The sequence below is a fragment of the Dermacentor variabilis genome, chromosome 5, assembly GCF_050947875.1.
Source record: "Dermacentor variabilis isolate Ectoservices chromosome 5, ASM5094787v1, whole genome shotgun sequence".
Classification (NCBI taxonomy): domain Eukaryota; kingdom Metazoa; phylum Arthropoda; class Arachnida; order Ixodida; family Ixodidae; genus Dermacentor; species Dermacentor variabilis.
The window spans coordinates 30,362,622-30,385,055 of record NC_134572.1 but is presented as its reverse complement, the minus strand read 5'-3'; the positions used below and the strand labels follow the sequence as shown (position 1 = coordinate 30,385,055).

General features: G+C 44.9%; 2 protein-coding genes across 2 annotated transcripts in view; both read right to left on the bottom strand.

Annotated features, from left to right (window-relative positions):
• Positions 1–6,096, bottom strand: part of LOC142581828 (uncharacterized) — a 29,075-nt gene extending 22,979 nt beyond the window's left edge. Inside the window, exon 1 of the mRNA XM_075691275.1 lies at positions 6,010–6,096. The gene's annotated coding sequence lies outside the window, so the exon portion shown is untranslated. The remainder of the gene's footprint in view (positions 1–6,009) is intronic.
• Positions 6,097–11,904: 5,808 nt separating this feature from the next.
• On the bottom strand, positions 11,905–21,853 carry LOC142583475 (gamma-aminobutyric acid receptor subunit pi-like). The gene is made up of 6 exons (XM_075693964.1): positions 21,812–21,853; positions 16,050–16,282; positions 15,097–15,179; positions 14,138–14,278; positions 12,958–13,253; positions 11,905–12,153 (listed from the first exon to the last, which is right to left on the bottom strand). Exons 1-6 carry the CDS (start codon positions 21,851–21,853, stop codon positions 11,905–11,907), a joined length of 1,044 nt encoding a protein of 347 aa, XP_075550079.1.
• Positions 21,854–22,434: the final 581 nt, after the last annotated feature.

Here is a 22,434-nt window from a genome sequence, read left to right as displayed (position 1 = left end):
TAGGTGTAAGGGAAGCGTTGGGGTATGATATGACGTATCAAATTATCCGGAGAATTTTTTTTCTGAAGAACAAAGAATTTTTGAACATTCGAAACAGTGGTGTTATACCCAGACTAGAAAGCAGTAATTTAGGTATGAGTAAAAGAAAGCGTAGTATAAGCTTAGCTTACTCTTGACAGAAACCATGTCTGTTACTTGAAAAAATTCCGATAAATGTGCGAAGAGCAATGCAATTAAGTTTTATTTATGTGAGCGTCCCATGTCATAGTAGTAGTAAAAACTATACACCAAGAGAATTCACCAGCATAATCAATATTATTATGATTTGAGACTAGAGGCGGTGGATTTGATATGTACTTGTTCTTCGGGTGAAAAATCATTGCGTTTGTTTTACCTTCTTTAAATTTTCGTGAAATGTACAATGACCATTTCGCCAATAATGAAAAAAACCTGATTGGCGGTGTCAGTTATTTTCAGAATGTTATCGGACGAAAAGAACAGGGATGTATCATCTGCATACATCATGAATTTGGCATCGTTAGTGATAATAATGATGTCATTGAGATAAATATTAAAGAGCAGGGGTCCCAATAAACTGCTTTGCGGGACACCATTTTTGATTTGCAAGACTTCAGACAAATAGTTTGCAATTACTACATACTGGAAACACGAGTTTCAATGCGATTTACGTACATTAAGGGCGTGCCCCCGTACATCAGTGTTGTAGTTTTGTAGTGGTGCGAAAAGAAAGCCGTGGTTGAGCGCGTCGAACGCGTTGCTGAAGTCTACAAATATGCCTAATGTGAGCAGTTTGGATTCAAAGTTACTGAGTACATGTCCTTTTTGATCAAGTAGTGCGTGTTCGGTTGATCTATTCCGAGTAAAACCATACTGATGGTCAGTAACTATAGAGTGCCTGAGAAAAAAAAACACCGCGCAGACGGCAGCGAATCATTTGTTCCAGTCTCTTTGAGAAATACGGAAAGGATCGATATAGGCCTCTAGTTACTCAAAATATTCCTATCGCATTTCTTGTAAATCGTTGCAACTCTTGCTAGCTGCATATCCGCGGGAGATTGCCCTCTGATCAGCAGAATATGAAATATATGTGTTAGGCACGGGACGAGATAGGATAATACATACTTTACTGGCCTGCTTTGGACATTAACTGCGTCCAAGCTAGAGCTATCGCGTAAGGCATTAGAGTTAGTGAATACCTCATTGTCGTCTGCTGGCTCAAAAAACAGTGACTGTGGTGTTCGGTTGTTCAGAAAACAGGAAAAGTCAGTATTGTAGCAGCTTCTACCAACCTGGGAAAAGAATTCATTGAAGGCAGCGGCTTCGAGCCACATAGTTTTTGTCCGCCTCATGGTTAAGCTTGTGAGCCTCTCGCTTTAGGTATCCCTGTTTAATAGTTGATTCAAGTCTGTTTAATAGTTGATTCAAGTATCTCATTTAGTTTTTGGTTTGCGTAAGAGGACTAAGTCAAATAATTTATTGTAATAGGCATTCCTAGCAGAGCCAATTTCGCTGTTTATTTTGTTACGTAGGGATTTGAATTGTGTCAGAAGTTCAGGGTTTTTAGCGCTTATGAATTTAGCAAGCAGTTTGTGTTTCTGTTTGATAAGACGTATAAGTCGAGGTGCCATCCATGGCTTGCGTGCTTTTTCGCAAGGTGAAATATCAATGATCGGGAAGCAGTCGTAGATGGGCAGGAAGATTGTAATTCTTTGTATGCGTTTTCAGACGTACATTGCTCGTAAACTGCACTCTAATCTACAGATGCAATGCAACCATTAAAGGTTTCAAGTCGTCTATTGGAAATTATCTGGTGCCTTGATTTCACAGAATCATCACCAAAAAATTTTTTTAACTCGTAAAAATGCAGGTAGGTGATCGCTAATGGGTACGGCTATACAACCAGACTGCGAAGCTATAGCATGATTTGGGATAATTACGCCAAGTTGTAGTTGAGGCATTTACTCGCGTTGGATGATTTATGACCTTATTAAAATTAGCACTTCGAATTGTGACCAACATTTGCTGTTGAGGGAGTTCTAGGTGCCAATGTCAACATTAAAGTCTCCTCCAACATAGGATGAGAAATTATCAGAAAGAAACGTCATTTCACGTTCGAATAACCAAAAAAAAATCAGACAAGCTACCGTGAGGAGTGCGGTAGACAACAGAAAAAGAAAATCGACCACTTTGGACAGTAAGCATTTCGATGTTGCTGTTACTGAGTGTTCTGATAGCACAACGCATGCGCAGCCTTCTTTCATGCTATTAGGCGTTCCTTAGATTTACAAAGGAATTTAAAACTGAGGCTTTCTTGGTGAACCTACCCGGACTTTGCTGGCCGCTCCTTGTCGAACAGCTCAACCTTAGGACAGCACATAAATGACGAATCAGCTCCTATGGCTATCTGTATAGCATCCCTCGAGTTGTACCGGTGACCAACTCTGTTCTCTGCAGAATTACGCAACGAAAAAACTCAGTATCCTTACTGCGACAAAATACGCGCCTTCAAGCGCATAGTTCCTTTTTAAAGCAAACATTTCTATGCCTTCTCTGCCAGGGTTTGGCGCGTATCCTCGGTCGATTCTTCGCCGAATAAAGTGGGCCGATCCTGGAGACCGTGCAATCCGGCGGTCGCGCGGGTCACGTGAGTTGCGTGGTGGAAGCACAAGCGTATCTCCGTCCTGCTGAACAGGTGCGTATTTACTATACACTGCAAAATGCGGTGCAGAACACGACACTGCGCGATACCGCGAATCCAAAAGACAAGACTTCTGCACTGGGGAGAAGAACGTGAACACCTCCTTGCGTATACATGCAAAAAAAATTAAAATGCACGCGTCATGCGTGCCTTTGCACAGCATTTAATCGAAACGATTCGATCAATGCTTCGAGCTTCGCTTAACGTTGATTCCAACACGTGCGTTGAATCTACCGTAATATTCTTTTAGTTCGGTGAACCTCTGCGCGTATTTTCTTGCGCAAGAGAGAGAGAGATAAAAGGAAGGCAGGGATGTTAACCAGTCAAGAGTCCATTTGGCTACCCTGCGCTGGGGGAAGGGAGTAGGGGAATAGAAAGAAGAGAGAGAAAATAAGTATTGCATGGGCCTCCTCATCGTCCAACAAAATATTATTCACTTTCAACTGAACGGTACGGCTAATTTTCGTCAGCGTTCAAACAAAGTAATACACTGAGCACTTAATCTTCAATCTTCATTTCTTACTATGCGGGGAGATTAGGGACGATTACGAGTGACGACACGTTCCAGCGCAGTACAGACTTAGGCGGGTCAAGAATGTTCGAACAAAGTGTTTTAATCGAAGGTCCTTCCTGACATTAACTGGTTCCTTTATTTTCGTTTGGGCTTGTCTTTTTCTTCTTTCATACGGTCCGGTTGGTACCATCGCGAGAAGCTGTAGGCGGGGAACAGTAGTAAAGACCTAAAGATTCAAAGCTCACATCCGATGTCTCAGAGCAGAACGAGAAAGCTTCCTTAATCAACATTTTGTTCGGATTGTCTTATGAATGAACCAACAAAAGAAAGCAGTCTGCATTGCTAATACCATGATTCCGCCCTTTGTGCAATCCCTCAAGGACACGAAAAATATAAAAAGCTGTAGAATCGGCCGAGTTTTTTTGAGTGAAACAGTTGTCTGCAGTTTTCTTTTCGACGCCGCAGTCGCTCCGCCACACAAACGCGCAGTATTTTCTGAGTGTGGCGCACCGCGGCGCTTAAGAAACGACGCTGTCAAGCTGTTAGGAACGACAGACGTTGATTGAAACGAACACGACAGAATCTGAATAAGTAATATCGAATTTCGCCATGCAGAAGCGCTCGTCTGCTCCCTCCTCGCGGATAACGCGTGAAGGCGGCGGTATAAACTCGTTGTCATTTGTATACCAGATAGCGACAAAAAACCCGCGTGCTATACTATTAAGGGTGCTTTTCGAGAGTAAAGAGCTGCAGAGCGTGACGCCACGAACATGCGGCGGCGCTGCTGTCCCATTCGGTTTAAAGTCACTTGAATTCTTTCTCTTCTTATTTAATGCGATTAAAACATGCCTTCAGGCATAACATAGAGTGTGTTCTGTATTTATATCGTGAGATCAGTGCAGTGTATGTAATCAAGCAGTGTTCTGTCGTATTTGTTGCTGTGCATCCAGCGATCATAGCTGGTCGTGGCACTGTAGCAAGAGCCGGCTTGCAGTAGAAGACGGGAGCGTTCCATCTGCAAGCTGGATAAGTCCATACTAGACGGTAGGCGTCTGCTTCCGTCACTGTAAGAGCACAGCACCGACATGTTGCACGCAACGTAAACCGAGGTGAGTTCCATACAGATGTGACAGTAGGTGTAAGGGGAACACCAGCGCGAAAGCTTCTGAACCCTTCTCCCGCCAAAGTTGGGTGACGGGGAATTGAGAAGACATGCGGTGGGACAAATGCGCGTGTGTTCCGCTGGAGGGAATATTTACGGGCACGTAATGAGTTGAGGGGTTAAGGTGGGAGGGGAACTAACGGAACATACTGAGTAAGAGGGCTATGTGCAATCTGGTCAGCAGCGTTGTTGTGAGGGTTAGCAGTACGACCTTCAATTCAGTTTACCTTGAAGCAGGTAGCTGTATTGCGATTCAGGATGTGTATCGTCTCACAAATCAAAGTGCTTTTCTTGACTTTAAGAATTCAAGAAAGTCACTTTAATTCAGTCAAGGCAAGCAGCAGATATCGGCAAGCGCTACATAATGACGTGATTCTTCGCTGCGAGCAAGATAAAGACACGTGGTAAAGTATTCAAAAAGTACATGCCAAATACGAAAGTGGCGAAGTGTGAAGGCCGCAGAAACAGTGGACACGAAAAATATAAGACAGGCAGACGTTCTACCTTACACCTGAAGTTTTAGTACTCAGAACATGTTATTTATTCATACTATAGAAACCATACGTGAACTCGTATCACAAACGCACCGAGGCAAAAACAAACAGATGACGACAGCATCACATAAAGTGAGAAAAAATGCAGATAACGTGCCGTAATCTGTGCGTCAGCCATTACCTACACATACAACACCTATAGCTAAGGCAATTTTCGCTTGACAAAGAAATGTTTCCGTTTTTTTTTTTTTTTGTGCGCGCTAAAAAACATTGATCAACGAAAAATTGTCGGCGTAGTCGTCTGCGCTTTCTGCTAGCACCACGCCCCTTCGTTTAGAAATATACGACTTGTCTTTTTGTTCAATAGTGGCTTACTTAACCTTGGGTACTTTCGGGATCATGTGATTTCAGATGCCTACGGCCAAAAAAAGATTAAACTAAAAAAGTCGCCCTTTCGTGCGAAAGGCGAAGCATCGAGTGCGATAGCAAATTAGTAGACAGTTGTATGAAGTAAGGATAGTAGTTTTATGGGCCGTATAAACTTGGAAACATTCGATTACTAAATAAATTAACAAGAATGGTGTCAGAGCGCACAGGCAAACGTGAACACATCCTACTCAATGACTGCGGACACTCGCTGTCAGAACGCTGGCGTGAGCTGCTGACGCAAGCGCGGCAGCAGCGGCGAGCGAAGTGACCTCCGTGCTGTCGTCTATCGCTTCAACACAAACAGCGGCTAGAAAGCAGCACGCACAAAGGTATGAGCCGTCTGCGGATCGCTTTCAAGGGACGGCGGCGCGCGACCGCGCGCCGCCGCGAGAAGTACGCAGTTGCTGGCGGAGTAGAAGCCGCCCCGCCCGCGCTGCCTCCCCACTTTCCTCCCTTCCGCGCGCGATATTCAGTCGCGTTCATCAGTTCCCCTTGCGCCCGGTCGCGAAATACGCGCTTGCTGCCGGAGCCCGCGTAATTTATAGGCTCCGGAATGCTGCCGGAATTTATAGATTCCGCTGGGGCCGAATACTGTAAATTCCACGAGCGCCAAAGCGTTCCTGGCTGAGCAGAGAGCGATCCAGGCAACTTCACTTCGACAGAAAGTTTAACAGCTCTTGGCAAAACTTACAAATTGGCATCCCATCAAGCACTGGCCGAGGAACAGGATTTCGCATCGTACGTGGCACAAGCTGCAGTGAACGAGTGCTTATTCTGGGACCTGCGGCACTGGACGTCAGCAACGTCAGCACCAACCAAATCAGCATCTGCGCCTGCGCTGACCCCCGCCAGCTGTGGACGAGCGCCAAAGCGTTCCTGTCAGAACAGCTAGCGATCTGTGCAAGCTCACCTCGACAGAAAGTTTAACCGCTCTTGCAAAAACTGCGTGTAGGAGGTGTGCAGTATTCCTTGCACATTTTCTTTTACGCTACACAGAAAGTTCGGATTGCTCGTTGTTCACAATGCGTGATAAGGTACCAAGCACAATCAAAGAACTCTTCAGATGCGTCTGTGACGCGAATGGAAATTAAAACAAAGAAATTGATAGCCTAAAGGAAAGCATGCAATGCATGAACGTGGCCTTTGAAGAGTGGCGTACAGCAAAAGACGTAGCAATCTTAAAGAAAGAGCACGCCAACTTAAAGAAGCAAGAAGTCTAAATAGAACTGGCACTTTCTGCTACACAGAAAGAACCTACTGAGAATAAGAAGTACAGTAGAAACAATAGTTTGGAAATTAAAGGCAATCCCCTATTGCATGACTAGTCTCTGCTTGAGGTGGTCCAGAGAATTGGGCACAAAATTAGAGCACAGGTTGCATCAAGCGATGTTGACATTGTGCATAGCGTGCCCACAAAGGTGAAAGAAAAAAAGAAAATAGTCGTTAGATTTTTTTTGCAGAGCAACATGGGGGACAAAGTGCTCCAAGCAGCAAAAAGGAAAATGTTTTCCGCCAATGAAATCTGGTTTGCTAACACATGTCCTGTCTACGTCAATGAGTATCTTTTTGCAGAGTACAAAGCGTTGCTCGGCATGACTATTGCCAGAAAGAAGGAAAATGGCTAGAATTTTGTGTGGGTTTCCCAGTCCAAAATACTAGCCAGGAAAGTGGAAAAAAATTTAATTCTGGGGTTTTACGTGCCAAAACCACTTTCTGATTATGAGGCACGCCGTAGTGGAGGACTCCGGAAATTTCGACCACCTGGGGACCTTTAACGTGTACCTAAATCTAAGTATACGGGTGTTTTCGCATTTGTCATCCATCGAAATGCAAGGAAAGCGGAAAATGCTAACGGAGTTCACACAGCTTCTAGTGCAGACCTGTCCAAGATTGTGTAATTTGCTTCAATAAACAGACTGCGAGCAACTACGTGCTCGTGGACACTGTTATACACGACACGATTAAATATGGCTGTTCCCCAAGGCTTCGCTTTTTACACTGCAACGTGAGGAGCTGAAATTAAAATTATGAGGAAATGATAGCGCTTATTAGTCGACAAAGTGGGAAATATGAAGCAATCGCACTATCCGAGACATGGCTAAAAGATGGTGAATTCATAAACATTAGTGGTTGTCAATTTGTGTCCCTTCCAAAGAAGTCAAGCTCCCGAGGCGGCGGCGTGGCGCTTTACATATCATCCTGTATCACCCTTAAACAATTTAACAATTTTGCGGAAACAAATTTAGGAGAGATACAGGTGTTTTTCGTAGAAATTCAAAATAAAATCATCGTAGGTGTCGTGTATAGGCCACCAAATACGAAAATTCAGCCGTTTCTTGAAACATTAGAACACACTTTTCAGCATTTTACAAGTGAAGAAGAACAAATCATTTTATGTGGTGATTTTCATATAGACACGAGCAAACACACAAGCACAGATTACCAGCACTTCGCGTTGAGTTACGGCTTTAAATATCATATGTTAGAACCGACAAGAGTAACACCAACGTCATCTACAACGACTGACCAGATTTTGTCAAACATTGATAGCGAATGCATTACAGCCGGTGTGATAACAGAAAACGTTTGGAATCATTTTCCAACTTTCATCTATATTTCTAGCACTGATCTTCAGACAGAGAAACAAACTATACCACTCTCACTGAGGGTAGATTGCGAAAAGAGTAGAAGAGCAACTCAAGAAACACAATTTTTAGGTCAGAGCGATACAGATGCTAACGCAGCCTACGCAAAGTTTGCATCGTTAATACAATCAAGATGCCTAAAAGTAGAGCACAAATCTCGCAGAGTAGCGTACCTGTCCGAACCAATTTGCCCCTATAGATGAACGAGGCAATACTTAAAGTAATTAGAGTACGAGAAAACTGGCGGGCCAAAGTGAAGCAAAATAAAAATGACAGCTATTATTAGGAACTGTACAGAAACACACGCAATCTATTGTTATCGATGATGAGAAAACGGAAAAAAGATATTACAGTAACCTTATCGTGAAAGCTAATGGCCATACAAAGGAAATTTGGCGTATAATAAAGGCAGTCACACCACCGGAACCGCAACAACTTGTTTTAACTGGCCTAAATGTTATAGGCTGCAATGAACGGGAACTTGCAGACTTATTCAATAATTCTTTCGTAACCATAGGAAAACGGTTATCAACCTCGACAAACGAAGAATATGACTCACCATTCCCTACTGTGCACAAGGATACTTTTGTTTTTCGAGAAATTACAGAAGCTGAAATCATTGCAGTTGCACGTCATATGTCATCATGCAAGGCCATGGATCATGATGGAATACCAGTGAAGATACTGAAGCACAACATTGAAACCTTGTGCAAACCTCTAGCAGTAATTTTCAACCCGTCATTCGCGACGGGCGTGTACCCCGAACAGCTTAAGATAGGGAGGATGACACCAATACCCAAAGGAGAAAGTCCCGACAACATCGCAAATTACCGCCCCATAACAATTTTATTATGCGTGAACACTCTTTTTTGAGGAAGTGGTAGCCATAAAAATGGTCGACTTTATTACAAAATGCAGTCTCCTAACTCCGAATCAACATGGATTTAGAAAGGAATACTGCGTGGCTACTGCAGTAAATTTTGTGGCAGAAGCAGTAAACCATGCATTAAACAATAACCAAATCATCATAGGTATCTTCCTAGATATAAAAAAGGCTTTTGATTCAATGAACCGCAATATTTTGCTGTACAAGCTCGAAGGCTACGGATTTAGAGAGATAGCTTCAAAAATGTTTCGTAGTTATTTGACTCAGCGGACACAGTTCGCACAAATACTTGGCAACAAATCAAAAAGAAATCTCATTGAAACAGGAGTACCACAAGGTTCAGTACATGGACCGATCTCATTTTCCCGTTTCATCAAGGATTATCCTCTCTCCTTGACCCACACACAAACAGCTCTATATGCAGATAACATTGCTTTAATTATAGCACACCACTCACTCCAGGAAGCAGAATTACTCGCCAATAAAGAGCTACAAGTAAGTTCACAGTTGTTTGCACGAAACAAATTGGTGCTAAATACAAATAAAAGTAAGTACGTTGTTTTCGCATCTAACCGAAAAGTGGTACCTGAAATATGTGGAATGTACATTCGGGGAACTGCTATTGAGAAAGTAAAATCACATACCTACCTAGCGTGACTCACGATTCATCCTTCCATTGGGTAATTCATATTGAGCATCTGTGCAAAAAACTAAGCTTTGGATGCTCCTCGTTATTTAATACTCGAAAATATTTCGATTTCCAGACACTCCGCATATTACATTTTAGCGTATTTCACCCCCCCCCCCTAACATATTGCAAAGAATCATGGGCTACGCTAATGCTTCATATTGTTCGGTGGTTAGCATAGTGCAAAAAAGAGATGCAAGAACCACTGCACCAGCACCCAAGAAAGCACACTCCACATAACTTATCAGAAACTTCATCATATTACATTTTAATATCGTTAGGAATATAAAAGCGCAACATTAGTGCACAAAATAATCTACAAGAACGTACACTATCACTTATCAGTTTTAAGAAAGCCCAGGTGTAACACTCGACAGGCGGAACAAGGAAAATTTAATCTGCCGACAGTTCACAACGTTTACGACCGTCGAACAATATCCTTTGTTGGCGCAAAAATTTGGAACAATATACCTAGCTTGATTAAATGGCTGCCAAATCTTTCACCGTCGCTCAAGAGACTCTTTCTTTTGAGGAACTACCAGTCACCATATTAACATTGTGCTTGCAAACTGCTGCTGATATTGTATAAATACCAAATCGATGCTGTAATTTTCATATTAGCATTGTACTTGCTAAGTGACGCTGTACTTACACAACCATTTTGTAATGGATCCTCAACTAGCCACATAGGTTATGGATCCAGATGCTGTCCCAGTCACTTCGTATACCTTTTGGTGCAATAAAGCATTCTTCGTCTTCATAATTGCTATCGCAATAAAAAAATTGGGCAGTTTCGCCGGAAAGTAAAATCATTGAAAGCGATAGCAAGGTTTAGCGTTGCACTAAAGCTCCCCAGGGCGGTGTTTTAAGAATGTGCGGGGGCGACTATTTCGCCAGACAGAGCACGTGAGGCAGCTGCTTCTGCGGAACAAAAACAGCATCCTAGACGCTATTAGACGTCTCACAACGCTGGCAGGATGAGTGCCGACACCGGCGTTCCAGGCGCGCGCGAAATGCGACCAAAGTTTGTAGCATTAAGGGCACTGTCTGTCCCGCTCGGACCACTGTATGCACCACGGTGTATTACGCACAAACCTGCTCAACAGGAGCGCTATTGTTTGTGCGGACAACACTCATGCATGCAGTGGGAGGCAGAACGCTACCGTGGTGCCGCTGCAGAGTAGATTGGGCGGGTCATGAAGGTACGTCCATCGTTTTTGCACTCAAATGCACTGCGCGTCTCTCCCGTCTCGGGAAACCTTCCTGCCTTTCCACACGTGGGTTGCGCATGCGCAGTGATACGCATGCGCATGCAGTGCAGTGCATGCATGCGCATGCGCAGTGATTTGGTTGCATGCACAAAGGCACTGCACAGTTGTCAGTGCATGCGCAATGACAACACGACGACGGCGCGAATGCGCCTCGAATGCCTTTATAATTGCTATCGCAATAAAATAAGAATCGCCGATTCAACACACGCGTAGAAGTAACCTGATGTCAGCAAGCGATCTACGATCGTTGAACAAGCCATGTATCAGGCTGAAGAAAGCTTGGCTTGCTTTCGCAAGGGTGAGTCCCTCTGGCCCGACTTCCTCGCGGCCTGGCGAAGACAAGTCCCCCGAGTCGAAACGCTGGCTCCAACCTGAGACATCACTCTTTCGACCATCGTCGATTGCTTCATGTCTTTTCAACTTCAGGCCAACTTCTGCCTGCATGTGTCCTGTTCGAATGATGTCACCAAGTTCCACTATCTACAGAGACGCCAGAAACTTGCACTTAATGTTTGCATGCAAACACCATGCGATTGTTGCGGCGAAATAAATGTGTACACCTTAGGGAGCCTACAAGCAAGCCTTGTGCTTGCATTTATGCTCGCTAGTATACCTCCAAGCTAAACATCAGTAGGCAACAACGCTAAGAGCGTATTCGTATTTACAGACTTCATTTGCAAGATCAGTTATTGCGCAGACAAACGCATAGTTTCAAAAGCCCATTGCGCAGAAAGAGAAAGACCTGGCATATTTCATAGTTCCGCGGTAACTATCTCTCCGAATAAATAAATTATTTGTATCGTTTAATTAAGTTTTGTTCATAGGATTCGTGTGATCACCTGCTGTTCTTTCTATTTCTTTTACTGATTTTAGTGTGCCGACTTACTACAAACGCTTCTGTGTTTCTATGCACAATACCTTCGTTGCACAAAACTTGAAACCTGGAGCCCGTGAGGGCGTAGTGAAATTAATTATTTAATTACTTAATTAATAAGTTTTCGTCTTATTATTAGAGGCTGAAAGACTCATCAGACGGCTAAGTACGACTAGGCGACGTCCAAGCCAGTGTTCAGGACTTTAGCGCCACACGGCGACGTCAGTGTGAAGCGGTCAGGTAGTAGGCCCAGTATAAGACCATGACGAACGGGAATCCGATGACGAAGACAAGCCACGCGCGGCGATCGTGTCGCGCCTTGTCCAGCCCCACGTCCGGCGGTGTCTGGGTGCCGGCCTCGTGTGTCAGTCGGTAGCCGTCGGCCACGTACACCTGCTCGGAGGTGGTGCGGCTCCAGTCATCCGCAGCGTTGTCTTCGGTCAGCTCCTGTACGCTCCACGCCCGCTGGTTCTGCTTCACGGAGCAAGCAACAGGAAAAGGCAATAATAAATGGTGGTGGGTTAAACAATAAATGTTGCACGATTATGCGTTGAAGGCAGCAACAAATAGAATTTTGACATGAGAAAGCAGGCAGTACACAAGGAGAGAGCGATGTCCCTGTGCTTTCTGTTGCCAGGACAGACTTAAGAGGACGGACATACCGCAACTCCCCATGTAAAAAACCGGATTTAGTAGCGCGGCGCCGGACACGAACAGAGCCACTAGGACAGACAGCTGTCCGTGTGGTTCTTTTGGTGTCCTGTGCGACGTCGCTATATCCGCTCTTTACCAACTTCTATACCGAGCAGCCCAACTTGAGAACATTGTTAGCCTCCGATGTAGCTTACTTGTTTTCCTTGTTCTTTTGCTTGCCTACCTACGTGATTGCTTGCATGTGTTCGCTTCTTTTTAATATTTTTGCATGTACATTTATTTTATTTTCATTTTCCTTAGTTTAAGTATCACTGTCACGCAATAAACATTAAAGTTTGCAGTCGGCAGTACATTCTGTCAGTTTTTTTAGTGTCCCATTTCAAGCGCCATTTTCAGCACGGAACCGCATCAAGTTCCAGCACGCTCAAGTTCAGATGTAAGCAGGGCATAGTCGGCTGCAAGGGGCACCGTTCCAGACGACTTCATAATAAGCTTGACCAGCTTTAACGCACACCGAAATTAACCCGCACACCGCACACTGACACATTAACCAAGCAATGATACAAAATTATAGAGTTTGAAACGTTTCAGTCAACACCATGAGCAACAACGCGCACACACCGCGTTGCAGACGATCAGGTAGTCGAAGAACGCGCCGAGCACGAACCCCAGGCAGATCAAGAGCCAGACGTCCATGGCGGTGAGCAAGTCGTGCCCGTGCAGCATCGCCTTGAACTGTGTGGAGTGCAGCGTGAGGCCAGCCAAGGCAGCGCAGGGTAGGTACAGGCCTCCGCCCGGATACCAGAGGCGCGCCCAGGCCACGGGCACCAGCATGGCCGACGGGAGCCACGTGCTCAGCAAGTGTGGCCACGGGTTGCGCCTGAACGCGAACTGCAACAGCAGGCAGCGCTGGGGGCCTGCGCGAACACAGACAGCCAGGAGTTCAGATTTAAAAGAGAATCATTCGGTATTCTACAGGGCACATGGCACAACAAGTATGCATTCGCTCTCGATGCTTCATTTGCAATTCTTAATTTGCTCGGTCCCGCTCGTTATACTAATTCTGTACATGACTTATTCAGCTGATGTTCTATTATGTACATCAAGGGTCCCAATACAGTGATTCACTCTAGGACCTCTGTCTATATTTACTTATCATGCGCTGTGCCCTATTTGAAGCTGTGACTGCAACATAGCTGACCGTATGATGTACCATATTTGAAATGCAGGAGCTTGGACGCTTCACTTCGGCGCCAACTTTTTTATAAAAAGTGTCTTCGTCAGATATCAAAGCGGTGATTCTCAGCAGGGTCTAAGTGGTCTCCCCTAGCCTAGGCGTTGGAAAGAGTTCGATGGCATCTTTGTCAGCCTGCCAAGAATTTGGAAGCCACTCGACATGTGACCAGACTGGCAGACTAGCGCGTTGGAGATCCTGTAGAAATGTCATCGTTCCAAAAGCTGCAAGTGATGAGGGATAGTGTTCTGCCTAATGCCGAGCTTCGCAGAACCAGGCGTGCAACGGAAGCTTTTTCAAATGTTGCGGAGAGACATCTTATTAATCGCAGCGTGGCCTCGAAACTGCTCACAAAGATAGTAAATAAGCAAAGCTCGAAGTGCATCACTATGTCACGAGCATGAATGTTCAAACACAAACGAAACCGAGCATATGTGCTGACTCAGCAGCACGGCATTCAAAGATCAAGGAAATAGATGTTGGTTGCTGCTCAACCTATTCCCATAAGTGAGAATACGCCTCGGTCGCACAACTTCTTGCTGCAAATGCGGCTAGAGTAGTCCTCACCTGCGATTGATTCAAGCGTCTGTTCGCTCGTGCTCAGCGTGATGGTGCGCAAGCGCGCTCCGCGTAACCACAACACGTCTTGCTCGCCAGTCTTGAACACGCTGATCCATTGCAGCTGTGCCGTGGACTCGGTGTGGCGCTCTGCGGAAAGCGCACGAACCATTGGAACTAACAGACTAAAAAGCTTAACACGGTGCCGCGAACAGGCCCATATCGTTCATCTCACTCACTCATGCTCACTGGCAAATGGATACGCATGGCTAACACCTTTGCATTACATATGTACGCGAATAAACAGTACCCCCTTCACCTCTCGCTGATGGTGGCGCTCTGGCACGGCGTGCCGAAGTGTTAAACACCTAGTTTCTTAATGACATGAAATATTCATGTCTGCCCAGCACAAACATTTTCGACAACTTTTTTTTTCTTTGAAGCGTAATTTCTGCTTTCAACTAGTGGTTGCCAGGAAAGAACTATAGGAACGAGGAAGTGCGCCAGTACATTAGACATAAATTTGCAGGACATGGAATTTGCGAAAATTTTCAAATTCTCAATCTCCATGAGATTTGTGCACGCAGGCTTAAATTTGGTGTTGCAGCTGGTGGTAGCATATTCAGTTTACTTATTTATAGGGTGAATAGCCCAGCATTGCGAAAATTGAGCTTTTCCTGTCAACCCGCGCCCTGTAAAATTTTGACGCCGACTGTAAGCTCTTTGCATAACGGGAAGAAGAACTTCAACAGGAAAAGAAGATCGACAATTTCAGCTGAATGTGGCGAAAATTTTGATAACTAAACGCGCGTGGTCGCCAATCATGCATTGGAAGAGGGTTTGGTACCTTGCAAAACGACCAAAACGTCACAGACTGGCGTTGGAGTGACCATATAATGTCTCCCCTGTATGAAGGGTTTAGGCGACGCTGCCGCGTATATAATTGAACAAGAAGAGAATGCACTCACGCAACTTGATTCTGAACGGACAACGCTGTGTGTCCAGAGGGTATAGGTCCAGGTTTATGGCGCAGGACACTCTGAACACATACCTGTTGGGTTGAGATCAGGAGAGAGGCTACAACGTTGCGATGTAAACATCAGTTGGAAGATGCCGTGCAAGATCTCCAACGTATTCATCACACTTTATAATTCGGAGGAGACTTAATATGATAATTCGCATCGGACTTCAAGTTCAGCTCAAATCATCTATATATAGTTCTAATTGTAGCAATGTTCTGAAATCAGCTGAGAGGCAAACTTTCCATTTCCGAAATCACCTTTGCGTTTTGGATTATTTCAGTATAAATTTCGTTAACAAGATTATTTTGCGGCAATGCGACACTTCGATTTGTCCCCTAAGCAGTATTCGCATCGCCACGTAATAATTATCTAAAGCACCCTGGTAGTTATTCATGCTTCGATTCCGGAACGAGGAGGGACTTTTCCTCAACCGGCGAACTCAGTTTCCAAGGAAGCGATTTTGCCCGTCTCGTATCATTCTGGTAAAATCAGGCAAAGGGCGATTTCTTTAACGCAGACCCGTTCTTCACCACACCGACCAAGCGCAAGTAGTTGAAGGGGAGCTTACGTGATCGTTTTCGCATAACTGAATCAAACATGAAGGCCTAAAGCAACAAAGAATGTCTATGGCTTGTTTTCATCCACGTGCCAATTTCTCGGTTTGAATGTCTGGCTTCCTGTGCTCTTCCCCAGATGAATGGGAATTGCTAAGACGCACCTTTTCTTGAAAACACTCATTATAATCGCGTGACTTCCGCGTTCCACCTAGCTTAGCACGGCACTCAAATAGGCACACTCTTCTTTTTCCTTTCATGCTTAAGATATCGCTGCTTGGCGGTACATGTGAGCCAATGCATCCCCATTACATCCTACAAAAAAAAAACCGGCTGACATCGCACCTGCGTGTGTCCGCAATGGTGCCGTCCTCATAGATGCGAGTGACGCGCGAGGCGTCGTCAGCTGTCGCAGCCAACAGACGCACCTCGCTGACGTCCAGAAAGGTCAGCCGTGGAGTCCAGATCTCGTGCTCTAGGTATGAAGGCAGCGCCACAAAGCTGTTCTTCCTGAAGAAGGTCAGGTTGAGCCGCGGGTCGCGCCACCTCAACCGCACGAGAGCCAGCAGGCCGAATTCCTGCCAAGAAAGTTTGTGGTGCCGACGTATGTTGCTGCACTGTCTAAGCACTTGTCTGTATTTTTCTTTTTCGCGTGTGTATTGCGCTAGGTGGAATATATCAGGTAAAGTGTACACCCCATACGCCTTCGAGAGGGGTTCTTTCTTCAGAAGCTAGCCCTGCGGCATAGATGTATATTTACATAAAAACGGGGAGGCCTTCCACATGTACAAATTGCAGTAGTGGCTTAGCAAACTTATCGTCCTATAATTTACTGCTCGATCCGTGTGAAGCTTGCCAGCTCTTATATTATCTCGATTAGACCTATTTATTTGGCAGGCATAGCCACAACACGTGGGGAATGTCTGCTGCATGAGGCAGCACACTTTGGACAATTCATGGTGCCTTCACGCGTTGGACCGTAGGCCCAGGTGACGAGGTCTGCCTGAGACCATTTCATGCTGCAATAACCATCTGAAGCATCCGTATGCATTCGTCGGAGCATCGGGGAATTGATACTACGAAGCGAACCCCAAGCCAACATATCCGTCGACACTGACATACGCTTGCGCTGAATATAAAATAACGATTAGGAAACCGCTAAATAAATGACGTCGGATAATAAGACGTTCCGTTCCATCATAGTTAAATCCCTGTATGAGACGCTCTTGATTAAACTGTAGGAATAAGACGTAATGACTTGCCCGCTAACCTTTCATCCTCAATTAGGTCGTTCGCTGACAACTGCGTCATCTACCGCAATATTAAATGTTCTGAGGATCATCTTACTTTCCAAAATGATCTTAAACCAACCTATATATGGTGCGTAACTTGGCAGATGTCCCTTAACGCCTCCAAATGCAAGTTAATCTCGTTTAGTCGAAAGCGCACTAACTCATTCTTCGATTGTTCGATTAACAATGCCGTATTTTCGACTGCTCCATCGCACAAATATCTCGGCATTTATTTTTCATCGGACTTATCCTGGACAATGCAAGTAGCAACTGTCTCATCCAAAGCTTCTCAATCTCTCAGCTACCTGCGTAGAAACTTACGTAACGCGCCTTATAATGTACGAAAACTAGCATATCTTATTTATGTTCGCCCACAACTAGAATACGCTTCATCCAAATGGTCACCATATCAAGATTATCTAATCCGTATGTTGGAAGCCGTTCAGAATAGGGCAGCCAGATTCATCTCTGGCATCTACGACTATCATTCGAGCATTACCCGAATAAAACAAGACCTTGCATTTCAGTCATTAGAAGATCGCCGCGTCATTGCTCTTTTATGTCTATTTCACAGGTACATTTACAGTAATAACTTTCATTGTTTGCCGCTTCATTATCATGTGCGCATATCTTGTCGCATTCACAACGCACTTTGTGTCATGGGCATTCATGGTCAAACGCAGGCGTTTAACTCATCACCACTACCAAGAGCTATTGCAAATTGGAACAGTCTCCAGGAGCACATTGCACCCATCTCCAACCGTGAAACACTCCGTGATGACCTGAATTCACTGCGTATTAATATTGTATAATGATGTTCCGCTTTGGTATTTTTGTGATGTAGTTACTGTTGCCCCCTTACTCATTGTCCTTCAATGGGCCTGTAAGGTAATGTGAATAAATAAATAAATAATATCCGGGAAAACGTACTGCTGAAATATTATGAGCCTACTGGTAATGCGGCGATGTTATAGCTGGCAAAACGGATTTGCAAGCAACGTATTTGTCAAGTTCCGATGCATATTTCATTCTTGTCATCCGTCATCCCAAATGGCTGATACTAAAGACAACTTCAACACTGATGTGCGCGTTCTAATGAAAAAAAAAGGAATGGAGCTAGTCCATAATCACTAAGCGATTTTAGCTCTGGTACTCTGGTCTCTGCATTCACTGAAGTCAGCAGGCATCCGATGCATTCCAGATGAATAGCCCTCTGTTTGTTTTTGTTTTCGCAGGTCGTCCAAGGCACAACTTTCCACGCGTAAAATCGTATCGTGTTGCTCTGCCGCAGTATTTGGATGCCGAGATGCATTCTCAACGTGCAAGCCTTGTAGCTTTTTTTCTTTCAAATATATCTCCCAGAACAGCTTCCAGCGGTTACATCTTATGGTTGTAGCAAACGGCGTTCAAAGGGCTTTTGGTCCTTTCGAAAGATCACGCCTTCTAACGTTAATTTCAATCCTCGAACAATTTGTCAGTCAACTCTGTAATTGACAGGAGAGAGGCAGCGTGCCAGTGTGAGACACAGTGAATAAACACTGGGGAGCCGTGTCACGATTTAGTTTTCTCAGAAGTTGTCCACTACGATTAAGGACACAAACCATTACTGACCTATACCGTTATCTTTGTATGGTGTCCAAAGGAAATTCAAGGTATTCTTGCTAATGTTACAATCACCGCTTCTCTTCAAGAAAGAACCTCACTTGCTGCGCCAAACGTGTAATGCGAAAAGAACTGACGCATTTCCTTTCCTCCAGTCGTCTAAAGAGGTTATGTGCCTTCCCACGAGAAGTAATATAGCCAGCGCCTTGCCATGGATCCTGTCTGACATTGCAGTCGGTGTGTCTTGTGAGATGCCCGATTTTTCTTGCTGCTGCTCTTGATGTCGTAACGCCAACGAAACAACCATGTCTTGCACATTCACCTCCCACTCGCTGCTCACAGTAACTATGATCATCGAAGAAACTTTTCGGCTTCTCCATTCATCTTCATCTCCAACACAACTATTAAAAAACAAACTGCGACAAGGTTTCCTGCCGTTACCTTTATCAGGGACATATGGTTCGCAATACCCGGTTTTCTCGAAGCTTCGTGATGCAGACCAGACACGTCGTTTTTACTCCCACCGTCAGGGATTTCGCCATCGCTTGCGACACCTTTATTAAAAACTTTTTCGACGACTCTGTGTAGCCTCACGAGTGAGAACGGTCTTGTGACTCTTCTGCTGATTGAGTGACTGGCTGAGTTACTGAAAGCCATGTTCAGGTTTTTCTTCATTTTTTTTGCGGAATGAGTTAGAAACTGTGCCATCATTAACAGGTGTTAAAAGAAAACTTTCTAAAAGCCTGAGAGGAAGGTTAAAAAGTAATTCACAAGAAAGGTGAATCGGCAAAACTCTATTCTTTTCTTTTAGTGGTCATTGTTATTTGCACCTTGATAAACGGGACTAGACCAACCCAGACAGAGCTTCGTACATCACCAAGGACTTCGGCATTAGAGAAATTAGTATAGTTGTATCGCTGCGGCCAGGCAGCGCCAGAGCCTTCCTGAAGAAGTGAAACCACCGACAGCGCTAATCCGAGCAATGAAGATCATCGTTAGCGGTTTAACTACCTTTAGCAAAGCCAGATTTAAGGCGCAAACACCGAATTATTTGGAATGAAGGCGTATTAAGCTCGTACCATTCAAGATACACCAACCAGAAATCTCCAGCGCACTCGGGAGAAGCGAAAAGGCCCTTCAAGCGCTTTAAGTGTGACGGTGACTGTACGTCCACGACAGATGATCTCTTAATTCGTGTCATTAGCAGGAGTACTGAAGAGCAGAATTTTGGGCCAGTTGATGAGGCATATTTGTACATGGTGAAGCGCGAAAGATGGGACAAGAGTTCGCTCGTCCTGTAGCGCTTGTCCCGTCTGTCTCACCTTACTTTGTTCCGTTTTTCACGCTTCACCGTATTCGAATTAGCAAGAGTATTTTAATCTTCCACGCATTGTTTACTTTCGGCAGGGGCTAGGCATCGCGAATTAACGGTCGCTTCGCAGCTGTCAACATGCCATAGCTGTTATCCTCGGCTAGACTAACTATGTCGTATACGAAAGAAGCCCTGCGCTAGCTAACTCGAAAACGTAAACGTATCACCTTATGAATAAACATTAATTGCGACAACCAGTCTCTCGCTTCCAGCTTCATTATTTGATGAGACAATTTATTCCTTCCTGAAGTCAGCCACATTAGAAATGCCGTGCGCATGATGTCTGGATGACGAATAGAACTGTCTTGCCGCAAGGAATACTGATGAATTTGTGTATACTATGTCGAATTAGAGTGATATGGTCCTGAGATTTCACGAACATATCATTTTGGAGCATCGGCTGACACTTGTTTTCACTTTATCTATAGGCGCGCTTCTATCGAGTTTCAAAGCAGTTTATTCGCGCACTTGCCTAATTGGCCTAATACTTGCGTCTTACACCCATCGCAGACTTCCGTCAAAATTTTCTTCACAGTGGTGCCATCACACATTTGGCGGTTTAAGTAAGAAATAAATTATGTGGATCCTGAGCACTGCAGCTGCGGGAATCGACGTAAGCAAAGCTTTCTGCGATGTTTGCGCTTGTTGACGACAATTTGGGGTGATGCTTATGACGAATGGTGAAGTTCTTCAGCATTTAGCGCAATACGAGAGTTGTGAGTAGATGTTAAATGTTACCTTGCGTGCACCACTTGTGCCTGTCTACGTAGTACACAGAATGCACACCGACAGGTGTTTGCTTGAGGAGTTGGGCACTACTGTTAATGGCTTGCGAGGAAGTTAGCACTGCCATTGCCTCACACGGCGAATCACATCGTGGGAGAAGTGAATTAAATTAGGGTACTTTACGTGCCAGAGCCAAAATCTGGTTATCAGGCACACCGTAGCGGGGGACTCCAGATTAATTTTGACCACCTATGGTTCTTTAACGTGCACCCAACTCTAAGTACAGGAGCGTTTTTGCCGTTCGCACCCGTCGAAATGCAGCTGCTGGTGTCGTGATCGAACGCGCGACCTCGAGCAAGGCCTACGCCAAAAAGCTACCTCTTTCTATCACGGCGCGTGCAGCAGTGTTAATTTGATGGGCGGCCGCTTCTGTAGTGCCGTCTATACGCTGCGGTGATCTAATGCGCATTAGTGTCTGCCCGTCATTCGTCAATTGCCCGTTTGACAAATTTGCACGGTGTCTATATATATATTTCAGAAATAGCAGAAACGTAACCGCACCATACCTTGGATTTAAATTTATCCAGCTTTTCCGCAAACGCTGCTTCTTACGTCACATTGTCCCTCTCCCGCGCTCCTCCCATGTATGCGAGCTACCACGAGCGTGAAGTGGCAAGGTTGTTATGCACTCGTTTCGTGACTGCGTCGGTCCTACCCCTTCACGGCCTCCTCTCTCTAACTCACCACTACCATTCTACTTCCCTCCCCTCTGGACTTTTGCGCGTTAGCGCAGAGCTAAGTGCTGCAGCCTCTTCAGTGCTTTTGCGGGGGAAGAGGTGGGGGGGTGCAAAAATAGTTACAGCAGTCGACAGGGTATTGTGGCGACGCCCAGGGAGCTCCAGAGGGCATTATGGGACCCGATGGAAAGGTCCAAACGACTTTCTCACATAGCCATTTCTACTCTGCCGCGTTCCTGCCTGTACATACGCGATATACGAATCACTCCCCGACGTGGCATGCAAGACAGCGACAGCAGCAGCATCAGTGCAAAAGTAGAAGGATGAGGCAAAGAAAGCTTCGCTTTAAAATAAAACAGAAAGCGCGTCGCTACTTACGGTTTCCGCACCGGAGAGTGGGTCCACGTTCATTAAATTCATGTCGACGTAAACTTGCGCTGGTTCACCTTAGGATGGAGAGATAAGAGAAAGCACGTCAAGTACAGAAAGGCACCTTTTAATCTCTCGACTGCAAAATTTAATATCGGCTTGTAACCTTGAAAACTAAAAACAGGTTAACGCAAACGTCAGCCCTTGTCAGTCTTGTACGTAACGGATTACATATAGTTAAATGCTTGTAATGAACTACATTTATTGTAAGTTTTGTCATTTGAAGACAACTTGGTTTACTTGGTAACGCTCACTGTAATTCAATTACTTTTCTTTCAGAAACCAATTAATGTAACCAGTTACTTCATTGACGAGGGAAGCTGCAACAGGCGACGCAGTTTTAAAGGGACACTAAAGCGAAACAATAAATCAGTTTAGACAAATGAAGCATTGTTTGAGAACCTTGCAGGCAGTCATTAAAAAAAAAGTTTGATCATTAGATGAGAAAATGAAGGGCCAAGTATCAGTATTTGAATTTCGCGCCATAACCACAGCGCCGGTACGTCAGCGTGACGTCAGGGATTCCAAAGTATGTTTTCGCATTTGGGCCACGTTGGCTGAATAAAGGTTCC

Excerpts from the sequence above, each read along its gene's own strand:
- LOC142583475 (XM_075693964.1), bottom strand. The coding sequence starts at position 21,853 with ATGAATTTAATGAACGTGGACCCACTCTCCGGTGCGGAAACC. Across the intron at positions 15,180-16,049 it reads ACCATTGCGGACACACGCAG|GTATGTGTTCAGAGTGTCCT; the intron begins GTGCGATGTCAG and ends TCAACCCAACAG. Across the intron at positions 12,154-12,957 it reads ACCTGATCGTCTGCAACGCG|AACCAGCGGGCGTGGAGCGT; the intron begins GTGTGTGCGCGT and ends TCCGTGAAGCAG.